The sequence below is a fragment of the Poecilia formosa genome, unplaced genomic scaffold (genome assembly GCF_000485575.1).
Source record: "Poecilia formosa unplaced genomic scaffold, Poecilia_formosa-5.1.2 Scaffold323, whole genome shotgun sequence".
NCBI lineage: Eukaryota > Metazoa > Chordata > Actinopteri > Cyprinodontiformes > Poeciliidae > Poecilia > Poecilia formosa.
The window spans coordinates 594,972-612,433 of record NW_006800262.1 but is presented as its reverse complement, the minus strand read 5'-3'; the positions used below and the strand labels follow the sequence as shown (position 1 = coordinate 612,433).

At 38.7% G+C, this 17,462-nt stretch overlaps 1 protein-coding gene and 2 long non-coding RNA genes across 4 annotated transcripts in view; 2 read left to right on the top strand and 1 right to left on the bottom strand.

Annotated features, from left to right (window-relative positions):
* Positions 1–10,746, top strand: part of LOC103152712 (protein FAM19A5-like) — a 17,569-nt gene extending 6,823 nt beyond the window's left edge. Inside the window, exons 3-4 of one of the 2 annotated variants that reach the window (XM_016661331.1) lie at positions 6,547–6,674; positions 10,175–10,746. In XM_016661331.1, the coding sequence (XP_016516817.1) occupies positions 6,547–6,674; positions 10,175–10,183 (137 nt within the window). In that variant the 3' untranslated portion in view covers positions 10,184–10,746. The remainder of the gene's footprint in view (positions 1–6,546; positions 6,675–10,174) is intronic. The other variant, XM_016661332.1, reaches the window with a different exon arrangement.
* LOC107833093 (uncharacterized) lies at positions 1,329–16,737 on the bottom strand. Its single transcript, XR_001658797.1, has 2 exons — positions 16,577–16,737; positions 1,329–1,577 (listed from the first exon to the last, which is right to left on the bottom strand). It is a non-coding gene; the product is annotated as an uncharacterized LOC107833093 (long non-coding RNA).
* Positions 10,766–12,087, top strand: LOC107833092 (uncharacterized). Its single transcript, XR_001658796.1, has 2 exons — positions 10,766–10,871; positions 11,817–12,087. It is a non-coding gene; the product is annotated as an uncharacterized LOC107833092 (long non-coding RNA).
* Positions 16,738–17,462: the final 725 nt, after the last annotated feature.

The following is a 17,462-nucleotide window of genomic DNA, read 5'->3' as shown; positions in this document are numbered from 1 at the left end:
TCAAACAAAGGTTTCCAATGCGCTTCCTAACCAGAAGCTCCAAAGAGTTATTTAACAAACAGTATGAGGTGTTCAATTTATTTTTAACATTGTATTTTCATACATTTTATGCTAGGGGTGCCCAAGTCTAGTTTTCCAGAGCTACCATCTGCAAGATGCATTCCTTCTCTAACACACCTGGATCATTTACTCATTATAAGGCTCTACAGAACTGAGTTGCTGCTAATGAGGGAAGTCAACCTTTTGCCTGGGGTGTTTTAGCAGGGATGCATCTAAAAGTTGCAGTCTGAAGGACTGCAGCTGGGCCCTCCTGATTTGTACCGTCAATGTGGCCCTTTGAGGGTGGCCAATATGCTGAAGTGGCCCTCGGTGAAATTGAGTTTGACACCCCTGCTGTAAGGGGACATGGATAAAATAAAAAAAATAAAAAATACAATCCCTAACTTACTTTCTCGAGATCCAGAGAAACGTTTTAAAAAAATTGCACGTTTCTCTTTTGGGTAAAAAGGCCTGTTTGTACAGTTTCTGCCAGTAGTGATGGTGGAGTTTAAACAGAGACAATAAGGACAATTTACATGTCCTACGGTCTAAAGATGTCCCAGATGAGGATATTATGAGTTTCAAAGCTGAAGTTGGTTTCCTATGGAGCCCATAGGGGACATGGAGAAGGGGCGAGGGGCAGGAGCTTATTTTCTCAAGATCCTGAGAAACGTCTTGAAAAATTGCGCGTTTCTCTTTTGTGTGAAAAGGTCTGTACAGTTTCTGCAAAACCAATAGTGGTGGTGGAGTTTAAACAAAGACATTGAGATAGGGTTGCCACCTTTCAGAAATTAAAATAAGGGACGCCCACCACGGAGCGTGTCGCCTGACTCTAATGGGATGGGATGGCCGCTGCAGAGATAAGCAATATTTTAAAAGTCTATGTCTGACATTAATAATACATTAAATGACCACTAAACATTGAATTAAAAAAGATGTCAACATTTCTTAATAAAACAAACAGAAAGCCCTAACAAACATTTTTAAAGTAGGAAATATTTATGTATTTACTGTTAATCTCTTGGTATGATTTGTTCTTTAAATGACCATTTATACCATTTTGGCTGATATTATTATACATTAAATAACCAAACCATAACAGTCTACTAAAAGCACAATAAAAAACTGAATCAATAATAAAATGTTCTGTACCATATCAGTCTCAGGAGATGAGTGAGGGATAAAGAGACGCTGATGTCTGGTTCTTTAGGCTCTGACATGTCTACAATTTCTCTCCTGATCCATTCATACAGCAGGCCACCGCGCCACGATGGACACATTTGTTTTAATTGCCTGTATTCATCCTCACTAACATTGTTGAGCCTGGGATTTGAGTCTTCCCTCTCACGTCTGTATCTTTACGAGAGGTTTTGGTTCTAAGGACCAAAGGGGTATCGGGAGGAGGATGTTTTAAAAAGACGCGGTCAATAGCAGCTCACTGCGGATACATAGTGTCCGTCTCTAGGCAACCACAACAGCGGCGGTCCGTAACTTTGTTGGGGGTCCTATTTACATCCCGCCACGACAATTTAGTTGACCTTAATATTTCCTGTGTTTTATTTTGGTCATTATTGTTACACTTAGTGTTAAATCCTCTCGACTGATGATCCAACTGGCTTCAGGCGTGCAGCTCCACTCCAGGCCACTCCCCAACGGGAAGCCGAAGGGGAGAGACCTTTCTTAAAGAGAAACCCAGAACCTGACAATATGTGTGTGACAGGCATGTCTATCGGACATTTATAGAAATACGGAACAAATCGCGTCCTGTATCGGTTCAATACCGGACGCAACATTTAACACCCAAATACGGGACGGGTGGCAACCCTACACCTGTAGCATATCTTCATTAGCGTCCTTTGGCCCACGGGCGTAAATCCCATCTCATTATTGTGGGGGACCATAAACAGGGACATTTTTTAAAAGCAATTTTGGGAGGTTCGGCAAAGTTACAGTAAAATGTGGTTTAATTTTTTTTGTGTTCAAGCTGCACCATCAAAAATGACTAGTAAGTAGCAATGAATAACAAAAGTATTTTTCTCAGTAAACAACCTGTTGAGACCCATTGAAGTCAAACTAAGATCCAACTGTTGCTTAGATATGAGTTTGGTTCAGTGTCACAGATATAATCTCTGATACACCTTTACAAAAACTTAAGGCTCTAAATAAAACCAAGTTTTAATAAGTAACTCCACTTAATAAAATTCCTCATATTGCAGTGGTTCTCAATACAAGTCGTGTTATTTAAATTATAATTAAAGTTGCTTTAAACTTTTTGGGGGGCGGCGGGGTGTCATGTTCTGGATGGCTAAGAACCTATAAATATGTAGGAACTGAATATTTGGGAAGTATCATAACTTAAAGGTCAGCACCAGAGTTTTCTAGAAAAATATTCCGATTTTATTTTGTGGTTTTAAAGGCTCTACCTTGAAGATGGCAATAAAGGCATACTTTATTTTTTTTACTGTCAGCTGCAATAGTTCCCCTGCTCTTGGCTCCCATACAGAGCTGTCGGCTAGTGGTAACACTCAGCCACTCCCTCCCGTTTCAAACACTTCTTTAATAAGAAGTGTGATAGGCATGTCACACAATAAGCGTGTGTGACATGCCTATCACACACACATATCAACACTAAGTGTAACACTTAGTTCAAACACTTCTTTAATAAGAAGTGTTTGAACAGTATATAATAACAATATAATTGAAATATTGGCTACTTTCGACAGGAAAAGGAACCAAGTCTGTGAAAGCAATGTAGCAGTTTTGCTAGTTTTGATTTCCAAGGCAAAAGGTGGCAGTTTATCATGATTCAGCCAAATTAATGAAATAATGAACCGTGGACAGCATCCCTCACCGAAGGTGTTCATCAATGGGTTCGAGGGTTGCCGCTGCGACAGGCACCGACAACCTTGACCCTACCCAAGGCTATCCGCCTTGGGTGACCCTACCAGAGGCATGAAACCCCAGACAGCGTAGCTCCTGGGGTTACTGGGACACTCAAACCCCTTCACCAGGATAAGGTGGCAGCCCATGGAGAGGTTGTTGTTGCTTTGTGGTGGAATTCTAATAATTGAAATGCCAATGTCTGATTATTGTAAGATATTTGTCGCACCTCTTCTCTTCCTCTCCTCTTTTGAGCACTGAGAATTTTATTATTGGATTTGAGGTAATCACATTTTAAATTAAGCACTGTTGTGGATAGTGAGTTGTGATTCCTTTCTGTACATTTCCTTACTTGTCCATAAAAATTATTACTGACTGTCTGTGCGTGATATGTTGACACAAAAACATCTACAAGTTTCTACAAGGAGTTGAGCGGTTCATCTCCCCTACTTAAATGAGTGGTGTATCCCAACCACACAGTCTTTTCTTTTTCATTAACAACCTGCTATTGTTAATGCAATGTTGAGTTACAATCAAAAAGGTTACATTTTATGGTTAAGGTTGACGACTGAAAGTGGATCAACTATCAAACATGTCAGGAGGTGGTGTGGTTGGTGGTGAGGAGAGAACGCTGAGACCCAGGTAAGGTGATGAATATGAGGAATTTATTGAAGAGCTCACAGTCCGGAAAACAGGCAGCACGGCAGTGCTACCAGCTAATACCGGTAGCACTGACAAAGACTGAAAACGCGAGCTAAGCTAACCAGGACTTAGCAATTCCACTGGAGAGCATCGACCTAACAACTGAAGACAAAGACAGCTTTCAACATACGTCTGACAGCAAATGACACATGTAAGACAAGGACCCGACAAGAGACAAAGACAACAGGTGGACTTAAATACACTGGGAGGGTAATCAAGGGAACGAGACACACCTGGGAAGCAATCAACAGGGAAGACACAGAGACAACAGAGACTCACAGGACAGAACTGAACACAGAAACACAAATCATGACAAAACAATCATCCAATCCTAGTCAATGAACTAATGTTGAAAATATGTCATTGACTCAATGTTGATTTGTGGTTGAATTCTAATGATTGAAATATCTTCATCTAATCCAGTGTTTTTCAACACTGGTCCTGAATGCACACTTGATTTTTTTTTTTTGTTGAAAAATCGCATGTTCCTTCTTTGGGTGAAAAGACCAGGTAATTAAACATTGTCAAATGTCAAACCGGTGCTTAATCTATTTATTTATTAATAAACCTCTTGAAAACATCCATAAGCCAGAGTATGTGATGGGAAATAACTTTGAATGCTCATTAAGTTATAAGATACACTCGTGTGCTGAATGATTAAATGATGCATTAGGAACAACATGGTAGGCTATATGAACTTCTATCAAACAAATATTTGATTAGAATAGTTTTGTTCAGCTCTCATAATTATGCTACATGTATTAAGAAATGAAAAGAATTTTGATAATTATATTATCAAAATTTGCAGTGTTACTGCACATTTGTCTGCCAGTCTACCATTCTGACAGTGTGCAGCAACAGACATTCTTGGAATGGTAGTTATTTAAACGCTGAATTAAGATCAAATTGTTTCTTGTTTATTTGTTTTTGTTCCTTTTTAAGTGACCACAGTGGATTGAGTCATCACCTGTGATGAGAATGGCCTGAAATGATTGGCCATGTTTGAATTCATGAGAAGGCTCTCACCATGATTAATGTTGACCACAACATTGCAAGAACAGCTATAATTGCTGAGCTAGTGATCACATTTCCCGACACCTTCAAAGGGCTGCTTCCAGGAAATGACAACAAGATCTCCCAGTTTGCAGAGCGCTATAGGAACACTGTAACGAAGGAGATGGTTGACACGATCAGAGCAAAGTAAAAGCTAATACTGTTGAAACAACATTTTTTTTTTAATGTTAAAGAATAAATCATTCTGTTTTAGTTTTTGATTATAGCTAGCTATTATAACTATGCATAAATAAAACAGTTATAAATAGTCCAGTGTGTTCCACTTGACTTGAGGTAAGGTTACATTAAAAGACGCAGCCTCTGTGCTCCAGGACTGTTTTCAGGGCACAGATCGGCAGGTTTGTCAAATGTCAAACCGGTGCTTAATCTATTTATGAATAGATTAAGCACCTTATGAAGAAAAGGTGGCAGACAACTTTCTCTGTTCTGGGCTTCATCTCCAAGTGTGCCAATGATGTCATCACCAAGACAGTATCCTGTTACCCAAACTAGAAACCCTGGCTAAATGAGAGCTCTACTGAAAGCTAGGGACATTGCATTAAGGACAGGCAAGCCATCAGCACTCCGAGAGGTAAGGAAAGAACCGACTGCTGGCATTGTGAGGACCAAGGCCACATACGCCCAGAAAATTCAAGGTCCCTTCACCACCGCCTGGTGCATGTGGAAGGTCATCAGACTACAACATCAGGGATGCACAATGCCCAAAGGACCCCTCATTGCCAGATGCACTCAATAAGTTCTATTCCCACTTTGAAGATCCTAACACTCCCCCTCAGCACCAGATAATACCACTACCTGGTGACACGCCTCTCTGTGAGACCACAGGGGAAGTCCCTCCAGGAAAATCAACCCTCACAAGGCTGCAGATCCCAACAACATCCCAGGGCATGTACTGAGGGACTGTGCACATCAGCTGTCTGAGGTGTTGACGGACATCTTCCACACCTTACTATCACTCTCATCTGTACCCGCCTGCTTAAAGACCACCAGTATTGTCTCTGTCCCCAAGTGCTCCACAGTGACAGGCCTGAATGACTACCGACCTACAGCCTTAACATCGGTGGTCATGAAGTGTTTGAAGAGGCTGGTTGTGACTCACACCAAGGGCTCCATTGTGCCACTGTGGACCCCCATCAGTAGGCCTACAGAAAGAACTGTTTTACTGCTGATGCCATCTCATTGGTGGTCAACACAGCCCTCACCCACCTAGAGAACAGGAACTCTTACATCTGTCTGCTCTTTCTGGATTTCTCCTTGGCCTTCAACATCATAAACCCGGTTGTCATAACAAAAATATTTTTGACTACCGTATTTTCTGCACTATAAAGCGCACCTAAAAACCTTCAATTTCCTCAAAAGCCGACAGTGCGCCTTATAATTCTGTGCGCCTTATGTATGGACCAATATTGAGCCACAACAGGTCTAGCAACTACGGTAAGCAGCCGCCGACTTCATTTTCGCCCGTAGAAGAAGAAGCGCGTGGTGCATGCTGGGATAGTTGTCAGAACGCTGGTTTGTGAATAAAGTTTGACTGACCTATCTACCTACCAACCGTCTAGAATCAGGTCGTCTGCAGGTCATTTAGCACCGCGTTCTCCACCAACATGCTGTGCGCGAACGGAGAAGGCTGACCATATTCATATTTTCAACTTAAATGTAATATTTATTGTTTCTGTGATATTTTGACAGAATGTTCTGTGTTTGATCTTTATACCCAAGTGACCAATTAAACATATATTTGCAAATTAGCCTTTCATTCAGTTTTGAGACAGTTTCAAAAGATTACACCTACAGAAAGACATTAAAGGAATAAAAATGACTAAGCTGACATGTTTTGTTCTTTCCCCCTAGTTCAAATCGTCAGGAGTGAACAGTGGTGCAAAATGATTCCATGTTTGGATGATGAGGGTTGTAATATCCTGGTCAATAAATCGGGCTGGACCTGCACACAAACAGGAGGCCGAGTAAAAACTACCATGGTAGGAGCAGAACTTGTTGGGCTACTGTGATTCTTTACTATCACATGATTTGAAATTATCTTTAACCAAGAGTTAGGAAAAACTGTTTCAAGAACAAGAGAAAGAATATATATTCTTTATCAATATTTATTGTAATGTTTTACAATGTTCAAAGACTTTGCTCACTGAAGACTCAGGAGAAAAAGCCTAGAGAAGAACACAACATACAGTTTTATAGGAGGGTTTTATTCCATCCACATACATTGACAATCTGTTTACAAAACAGATTGCAAGCATATGCATTTGCTTTCATAAAGGAAATTAAACATTCAAGGATGTTCTTGAGGGTGGATAGCAGACAAACAAGAAGTAATTCAACAACTTTATTGTAATATAAGGTTTGGTGAGACAGCTTCAGAAAACATTCCCATGAGCATTACACAAGAATCATAACATTGTTATGCATTGATACACTCAAATAGTACCGTATTTTCTGCACTATAAGGCGCACCTAAAACCCTTCAAATTCCTCAAAAGCCGACAGTGCGCCTTATAATCCGGTGAGCCTTATATATGGACCAATATTGAGCCACAACAGGTCTGGCAACTACGGTAAGCAGCCGCCGACTTCATTTTCGCCCGTAGAAGAAGAAGCGCGCAGTGCATTCTGGGATAGTTGTCACAACGCTGGTTTGTTAATAAAGTTTGACTGAGCTATCTACCTACCGACCTGATAATCAGGTCGTCTGCAGGTCATTTAGCACCGCGTTCTCCACCAACATGCTGTGCGCGAACGGAGAAGGGTGACCATCGTCCGGCCACGCCCCGGCCCAGTCGCGGAAGGCTCTCCTCGCCAACCGGAGACGGACTGTTTTGTTGACATTCACTTTAGTGCAGCTCCATCTAGTGGATGAATAACGTAACTCCAGCCTCTACAGTAGCGTCTATTCTATGTGCCTTATATATGAAAAAAGTTTTAAAATAGGCCATTCATTGAAGGTACGCCTTATAATCCGGTGCGCCTTATGGTGCGGAAAATACAGTAACCTTAAACTTTTCGATCGCATTTTCTCTCTTCTGATACTAAAAAATCAGATTAAAAAGAAAATTATAAACTTAACCTAACCTAACAATAACAAAAGAACTGAAAAAGTAGGATCAGGGAAAATGGTATAAAGTGCACACACTCTGTTTTTGTGAAACACAGAGGTCTTGGTATTAACAAATCAAAGGGGAACCCTGAAAGATGTAGAAAACACATATAATGTTACATCAAACAAGTAGAAATTTAGATTTTATATTTGAAAACAAATAAAGATTAAAGCTACAAGTAGCATTGGCAGTTCTCACAGCTCAGTGCCGCTCCGGCCTCATGGCTACCGCATGAGCTCCAGCAACGCCGCCCGCTTGCTTTGGCCATGCTCTCATGCAGTTTCCATACCCGTCCACTAGGCAATGGACATAAATATGTTGTGGAGTGCTCCCTAATGATGCACAAAAAATCTGGTGTAGGTCAGTTGATGTATTAATGAGATATATCTAATGGAATAAGTTGTTCCATTTCGAGGTTTTATGGTGAACAGTTAGGATTTGAGGGTTGGCCACACCCAGATTTTGTGATGTAGGGTTGTAGTCAAGACCAAGACCAGAGTGTATCAAGACCGAGACAAGACCAAGACTTTTAGGGTCCGAGACCAAGTCGAGACCAAGACTGGTGCCCGTGCTATATGACACACTAAAATGTGAAATATGATCAAAATTGCTCCTTATATTGATCTGAAGGATCCACATTCCCATAAAAGCACCTAGATATTAAATGCTTAGAGCTGAAACAAATTTAACCAATATCCTTATCAATTCAAACTCTTCATTCTGCTTTGCTTCCATCTCTGTGTCACAATCCGTGGAGGTCTCGTACCATCCCTAAAAAGATAACGCCCTGGGCGGTTGCCCATATTGCCCATGTCAGAAACCACCACTGTCTGCACCATTTAACATAACAATTAAGACAATGCATTAACGGTAACAACACTCAACTATGAACACTGACCAAGGCACTACAAGCAAGAAGTAACCAAGCACAATATGCGCATCGTGACTGTTCTCACTCTCTTTCCCGCTGCATGAAGCCAGGCAGCACAGTGCTGTAATGTCTGCCACCATAACAGGTGACAAAAACAATCAAAGAGCAATGAGCATGCTCTGCAGGCTCTTCCATTCTCGTGTTTTATTTATTTGCTAATTAAATAAATATCAATGTATATAATTAAATAAAATAATAATAGCTACTGCAGTGTACGCAGAGCATTACTAGAACAAAGAACAGCTGTCAGTGAGGCCCCAGTCCTATGTTCTTAGTAAAGAGCCATTCAGAAGAATTGAATCTTTCGTGAATCTGACTTCACTATATTGCAGACAGCTTTGTCCCATATATGCGTCCACCAAATATTGGACTGCATTCCGGTTGGGAGATGGACAAGGAAATTTGTAGAATTTAGAGCCAAACATATGGCAACGGCATCACCTATGACTTTACTGCATTGCAATGGCCATGCCCACCACCAAAACTCTTCGTACTTTAAGGCAAGTGAGACTAATTTTCTGTCTTCTGACATAAGATTATCTTAATTTGCTCAAGTGGGTCAGAGATGGAGCTTTCCAAGTAAAAAGAAAGTGACTTAACGCTGTATTTCATCCTTGTGGAAGAAAGAGACATTATGTGGAATTTCACAATGCATTACAAAAATTACTTTTGACTTTGCATTTGAGAAAATTATCTTTTTTACTAAGAACAATCTTGATAAATTTTGGGAAATTAGTCTGTCTTTTACACTTCGCTGGGCCAAAATGGTATCTAACTTGATGGGGGGAAAAAAGACCATCATAGTGTGATAACGTCACACCATAGGACCGTCAGGGATCCCACCAGGATCACTCATTCCAGGTTTGGTGCCAATTGACCTTTGCATATGAAAGTTGTAACATTGGTTTGCTTTGGTGAGTTCGCTAAGTGCGCCACTTGGCCGTGCCCCCTTAACATGCTCAAAAACTCATGATTTTGATCATTTTTAATGCCTCGCCTCTTATCTGCACACTGACCAAAAATTATGTCGATAGCTCAAAATCCTGAAGAGGAGTTTGTTAAAGTTCAAGGTGTGTGAAAACGACAAAACGCCACAATTTGCCCTTTGATTCAAAATGACCAGTTTCCCTGTACATTTTAGGGCATACCTCCAAAAGACTTTTTTTTCCTGATTTAGTGAGATCTACCTACGTACCAAATTTCATATTTCTACAATGTACAGTTTGTCCTATCACACGTTATGATCTCACACTTACAGTGAGAAAACATTAAAGAAAAACATTTGTATACACAAAACACTATCAATCCAAATTTAGATAAAATTTAAGTGAAATAAAGTTAAACTTAAATTTTCTATTACAGGGCATTGGTATAACTCAGTGTTATCCCCTCAAATATGGTGACTAATTATTTCCTAATGCTGTTTATTTGTCTCCAGGTTCCCTGACAGTGGCAAAGAGGACAACAGAGTAATTCTTACTATAGATTAGCTGCCCTCTCCATGAAAAGAAGCGGGTACCAGGTCAGGTTAATTCCTGCAGACCAGTTGGGAGCCACCATATGGGGGAATTTTTCTGCTACATTTTCGGTCTGAAAACAGGATTTGATGTCTTTTGTTCTCAAAACTTTTAATACTTTTGCTTATGGTGGTTGGTGAGACAAACTTTTGTCTAAGATCAGAAGGCTGTTTGTGATCAGTAGCACACTGCTGGTAGATGTTTAATGTACTACAGAGTAGGAAGCTGATGTCGTTGTTTCTCCCTACATCCAGTTGGTGGCATCAATCGATAATAGCCACACAGGCACACCCGCTAGAAGGAAACAAACACACCCAGTACAACACTTTCATTCTATAGGCTGAGAGGTTGTCAGGCGACTGTGCCAATAGGCGTTTCCAAAAGTGAGCAGAATCCAAGCAGAGACTAAGTCTAAGTCCGAGGAGAAGTTTTGAGTACAAGCATTACAAGTTTTGAGAAGAAAGACATGAAGTCCTGCTTTCAAAATAAAAATGTAAGCAAAAGTATTAAAAGTTTTGAGAACAAAAGAGATAAAATCCTGCTTTCAGACTGAAAATGTATGCTCTTGGATAATGGCAGAAAAATTCCACCATACCACCATCAGAGTCAAGAAGCAAGGTAAAAACTACAGTCTAGAGAAAAAATGTGATTTTATTTTATTTTGGTGGAGAGTACGTCAATGGATTTATTCTTTTTTTTTACTGCTAAATTGTACATAACTAAGACATTTAGAGAAGAGACTTTTAAAGAAAAGAACATATTGTGAAAGCAAAGAAAAGGAGTTATTTTGTCTGTTGCCCACACAATCTGGTTAGAACAGGGGTATCCAAAGTCGGTCCTCGAGGGCTGGCATCCTGCACATTTTAGTTCTCTCCCTGGTGGTAGTGACAAACTTTTTAGCTTTTCAGTGTTGCTCTTAGGCCTTCTAACGAGCCATCATTTGATCCAGGCGCTTTAAATCAGGGAGAGACCTAAAACATGCAGGATGTCGGCCCTCCAGTACCGACTGTGGACACCCCTGAAATATACTCATCACTTGTATAAATCTCTTGATATATTTGGGCTCTTAATCATGCTCCTGAACGATACTTTGTGTACCATCTACTTACATCGAATAAATTAGAATATGTGTCTCAATGAGTCTTGTTTATCAGATTAAAAGTACCTTTTTGTTGGGCTCTGGGGTTGTTTTAGTTTGGTTTTGGATTTTTAGTGTTCCTTAGGTTTTTCTATTTAGTTTGCGTTTTCCACTTCTGTTCTTCCTTTGTGATTATAGGTTTGTTTTTCTTTTCATGTTTCTTTAGTCCAAGTTATTCTTTAATGTTAGAATTATTTCCTGTTCCCTGTGTTCCCTGCCTCCTCCTTCTTCTTCTTTTTTTTATGGCGGTTGGCAAACAACTTTTACGTGCATTACCGCCACTTTCCAGGTTGGAGTATGGATCAGACACTTATAATCTCCCCATAATACCCGTTCTTCTGAGAAAAATAAAAATACTATAAAAAACTACATTCGTGTTCCCTGCCTTGCTCTCCTGTGTCACTTTCTCCTCCCCTTCTCCTCAGTCTCCCTTCACTCACACCTGCAATCAATTTACTCATCAGCCCAGGTCTGTTCAGATTTCTCCTTCCTAATATTTAAACCACTCTCTTTCAGTCAGTAGTTGCCAGTTCATCTTGTTACTTTCCTCTCTTCTTCTTGGGTTCCCAGTTTGGCCTTGTTTTGGATTTTTCTGTTGGACTTTCTATTTTTGTAAGTTTTTTTTTTTTTTTTTTTTCATTAAATATCCACAACTGATCTATGTCTCTCACGTGCTGCATTTGGGTCTGGATTTAAACACACATCATGACACTTTTGAAAAGATCAACCTTTAAAATGGGTATTAAACATACTTCTCATTAAAACCACTTTTCTATGGTATTAGACCAATAAAAATAGCTTTTTATTGGTCTAATTGCTCTAATTGCAATGGTAGTGTTGCCTTGCAGAAAGAAGGTCCTGGGTTTGATTCCCGGCCCGGGGTCTTTCTGCATGGAGTTTGCATGTTCTCCCTGTGCCTGGTGGGTTCTCTCCAGGTACTCCAGCTTCCTCCCACAGTCCAAAACCAAGACTATCAGGTTAATTGGTCTCTCTAAATCAGGGGTGTCAAACTCCAGTCCTCAAGGGCCGCTGTCCTGCAGTGTTTAGATGTGCCACAGGTAAAAAAAAAACGGTGGAATGAAATGGCTTAATTACCTCCTCCCTGTGTAGATTGGTTCTCCTGAGCCTTGCTAATGACCTAATTATTCTTTTCAGGTGTGGTGCAGCAGAGGCACATCTAAAAGTTGCAGGACAGAGGCCCTTGAGGACTGGAGTTTGACACCCCTGCTCTAAATTCTCTCTAGGTGAGTGTGTGTGTGCATGGTTGTGTGTCCTGTCTGTCTCTGTGTTGCCCTGCGACAGACTAGAGACCTGTCCAGGGTGACCCCGCCTCTCGCCCGGAACGTTAGCTGGAGATAGACAGCAGCAGCCCTCCCAACCCCACTAGGGTAAAGGGTGTTGGATGGATGGATAGATTTTAAAAATACACTTTGCAATATATTTTTAAAATGTACACTTAAAATCTACATTTATAAAAATAAATGTAGATTTAAAAAATATATTACAAATATATACAAATAATACTTTTGTGAAGTTGTACTTTTGGTAGTATTTTCAAATAGGTTCTGTGTATATTTTAGTAGACCTTAATAAATCTAAAAATAAATACACTTCAATATTTGTAAGTACTTTGTAAATAGTATCTAATAATTAGACAAATTATACAAAATATTTCAATGAAACACTTTCAGTGTTTACATACATGCTGCTTTATCCTAACTAAGTATGCTTTATGGGGTGCCTTAGTAATCGTTTGCTTTTTCTGTATTATCCATCCATTTTCTGTACACTCCTGTCCCTAGTGGGGTCAACAGGGGTGCTGGTGCCTATCTCCAGTGAACGTTTAGGGTAAGAGGCGGGATCACCCTGGACAGGTCACCAGTCTGTCGCAGGGCAACACAGAGACAGATGGGACTATGCACCCACACCTAAGGAGAATTAGAGAGACCAATTAAACTGACAGTGCAGCCCATATTTGGATCACTGGATGGAAAAAGGTATTTGTTTCATAATGACAGTTGAGATTGGTTGTCTAATGACGAATTTTGCTTATTGTATAATTTGGACGGCTGACGCACTCAGTTTAACACAGTATTGAACTCCATCCCCACTGCAGTCAAATATTTGGTTCAAAATATAAACATTCAATCAGCTGACCTTCAGTTACCTGCACTTCAACTGTTTGGAGTTAACCTTTTGGACAAAAGTAACTCTACCAAAAGGATGTGTCAGCATCTAACTAATTGTATATTTCCTGTCTGACCAAATAGAAACTAAATTTTAAATTTGTTTTCTGATTCAGAGGTTAATTGGAGAACTGCTTACCTTAAATACACTCTAAGTCCTAAAGCTAAAGAAGTTCATTTTAAAATTCTAAACATTTTTCCATCCAGGGAACTATTATGACAAAGATTCAACTTTGACACTAATAGCTGTATCTTTTGTGACAATGACATTGAAACAACAGATTATCTCTTTTCTATTGTGTGCACACTGAAAAAGATAAACAAGGGGAATCTTGTTAATGTTGTTAATCCCCCTATATGTATGTGTATATATATAGATTTGCCTTTTTAACAAAAAGCAAAAGATTACTAAGGCACCCCATAAAGCATACTTAGTTAGGATAAAGCAGCATGTATGTAAACACTGAAAGTGTTTCATTGAAATACTTTGTATAATTAATCTAATTATTAGATACTATTTACAAAGTACTTAGAGATATTATTGAAGTGTATTTATTTTGAGATTTATTAAGGTCTACTAAAATATACACAGAACATATTTGAAAATGCTACCAAAAGTACAACTTCACAAAAATATTATTTGTATACATTTGTAATATATTTATAAAATGTACATTTATACAAATACATGCAGTGTATTTTTAAAATGATTATCCAAAGTATAACTTTAGTAATAAATTCTTTGGTAATAAAGATTACTAAAGTATAAATATATTTAAAGTATATTTAAATATACTTTAAATGTAATTTAAAGTATATTTTAGAAAAATATATCTTTAGAAGGTGTGCCAAAAATATATATTTTTTAAAAAGAGTACTAGAAGCAAATTTATTACACTTTTAGTATAATAAGTACAGTGATCCCTTGTTTTTTGCAGGGCTTGTGTTCCAAAAAGAACCTGTGATAGGCAAAATCCAGGAAGTAGTTACCTTTATCCCTAGTGGAAAAAAATATACTTTAGTATATTAAAAATATACTTGCATTTATGCAAGTATATTTTATGTATACTAAGTATTAAGTGTACTACCTATAAATATATATGGAGTATCCTAAAATTATGCTTGTACCAATTTTGACATAACTTTAAACATACTTAAATATAATTGCACCAAAATACACTTTTAAGAAATATATTAAATAAAAGTATACCTTAAGTGAACAAAATATGTATTTGCCCAAGTGTAAATATACACTCGTATGTGTAAATCCCGGGGGGGTCGGGAGGGTCTGGACCCCCCAATCTTGGAAAAGTCTAGAATCAGTGAGACTGAAGAAAACTGGTATAGAAGCAACATTTGAATTTTGGTTTTACTTCTCAACAGTTTGCTTACTGAGAAAAACACGTTTGATGTGCATTACTAGTTATTTTTGGTCCTGCAGCTTGAATGTGGTTTAAAAACTTTTTAAACCACATTTTACGTTACATTTCAATGTAATTCTGCTGTGTTATATCATAACACAGCAAAAGGCATATTACATCTAATTTGAAATAAAACTAAGTACAAGACACAAACACACCAAATAATAAAAAACACAGAAATTATGTGAATATCCTCCTTCGGCCTGTGACCTACCAGCTGTTAACCTTTGAACCTCCAAGCTTCGTGAGAGAAACACAGGGGAGCTCCTTCTCACTCCTAGGCTGAAGTGGTTGGGGACTTCAGGGTTAACTCCCTTTGTGGTCCACAGCGTGTGGTGCGGCAAGCAAGAGACAGTCAAAGGTTCCTTCCAGATATATTTGATATTTTCCACGCTTAATGCCACTCGACAGAGGTGTGCTGGTTAACAAATTCAACATAAAGACAGGCGAATATTACACAAGCCTAGTTTATGAACTTTACCTAGTGCTAACATTAGCTAGCACAATATGCTAGCTAATATTGGAGGAAATATGTTAAAAACTGTTGTGTAATCCTCTCTCTGTGTGTGTGTGTGTGTGTGTATTAACCAGCATTGAAGCTAAAGTGGGAAAACAACGAATCGTGGCAGACAAAATATGTGACTGTCGTCATAAGTTGTGTAAGATTTCTTCTTTGAAACAGGGTGAACACTTTAGAAGCTGCTAAACGGTGTAATTTTGTGAAGATTACTTACCATCACATTCATCATTTGATATAATAAGTGAGCCAAAGACCCACTTGTGTCTCCAAAGATCCAGGTTGCAGATCCCTGGCAGATGGAAAGCGTGATCCTATCTCCATACAACAGTTAAAAGTGCAGCACTATAATTGTTAATTCATTGTTAAAGTAAAATTGTGAAGGTTAAAAAAAAATCCACCACTGAGTATTAATGTAAGACATTTATTTTGTATAACTTCTTTGGTACCTTGTTGGCCCCCATCTAGAACCGCTCCAGGTCTGTGTCTGGTGCATTAATGACCACTGAATTCATAAAATATATAAACATTTCAAAATACCCTACCCTAACCCTACAAACTTTTTAAAGTAGGAAGTATTTATGTATTTACTGTTAATCTAATGTATGATTTGTTCTTTAAATGATCATTTGTATTATTATGGTTGGTATTATTTTACATTAAATAAGCAAATAATCAAACCAATATAGTCTACTAAAAGCACAATAAGAAACTTAATCATAGCAAAATGTTACCATATCAGGATCTGCTGTGTTCCTCTCCTGATCTATTCTGTTTGTAATCTCACTGCGCCACGATGAACACATTTTTTTTAATTGCCTGTGTTTATCCTCACTAACATTATTCAGCCTGGGATTTGAGTCTTCCTTCTCACGTCTGTATCTTTACGAGAGGTTTTACTTCTAAGGACGGTGGAGAATCGGGTCGAGGATGTTTTCGAAAGAGGCGGGTTGACAGCAGCTCACCTCGGCTGCGTAGTGTCCGTCTCTAGGCAACCGGGACAACAGCGTCGGTCCGTAGCGTTCTGGTCCTTTAGCTCCCGCAACGAGAATTTAGCTCACCTTAATATTTCCTGTGTTTTATTTTGGTCATTATTGTTACACTTAGTGTTGATGTGTGTGTCACAGGCATGTCTATCGGACATTTATATAATATGGAACAAATTGCGTCCCGTATCGGTTCAATACGGGACGCAACATTTAACAACCAAATACGGGACGATTCCGTATTTTAAGGGATGGAACAACCAATCAGAACCAGCATTAATCAGCTAGCCATGCTATCAGGAAGGATCGTTTATTGTGATGCAGCCTGCATTTGACTTTGAGTGAATGTTTCCTTTTTTACTTGACATTATTTGATATAGGCAGATTTATTTGACTCGTGTCATTTATGGTACTGAGAGCCTTACTATTAAATATTATTTTACTTGTTGCAGGTTTTTCAGTTGTTATTTTGACTGAATAGCTGCTGTATTGTACCTACAAGTATTTTGCATGTTTTATGCCTAAATTAGGTGAATTTATTGCCAGATCATTTTTAAATTTTGTCAGATGATATAGTAGCATTCATACCTAAAGCAAAAAACAGTCAACAGTGATCGGCAGAGATCAGCCTCATTGGTGATCGGTATCGGCAGCAAAAAACCTGATCGGAGCACTGTAGTGTGTATGAAGCATGTAATGTACAAAGCAGCAAAGCAGAATAATAAGACAATAAGTAACTAAGAAGTGTACTTCATTAGCAATTATAATACAAAGGTGTAATTGTAGCATTCTGTTATCACGTTACTAACATATGAAATATGTAATGCCAATATACTTAAAATACATTCTAAATATGTTTTACATGTAATCCAATCACAAAAATAGTGCACTCAAAATATACTAATCAAGCATGTTTATATTACATAGAAAGGAATATACTTAAAGTATATTAAGTATAACT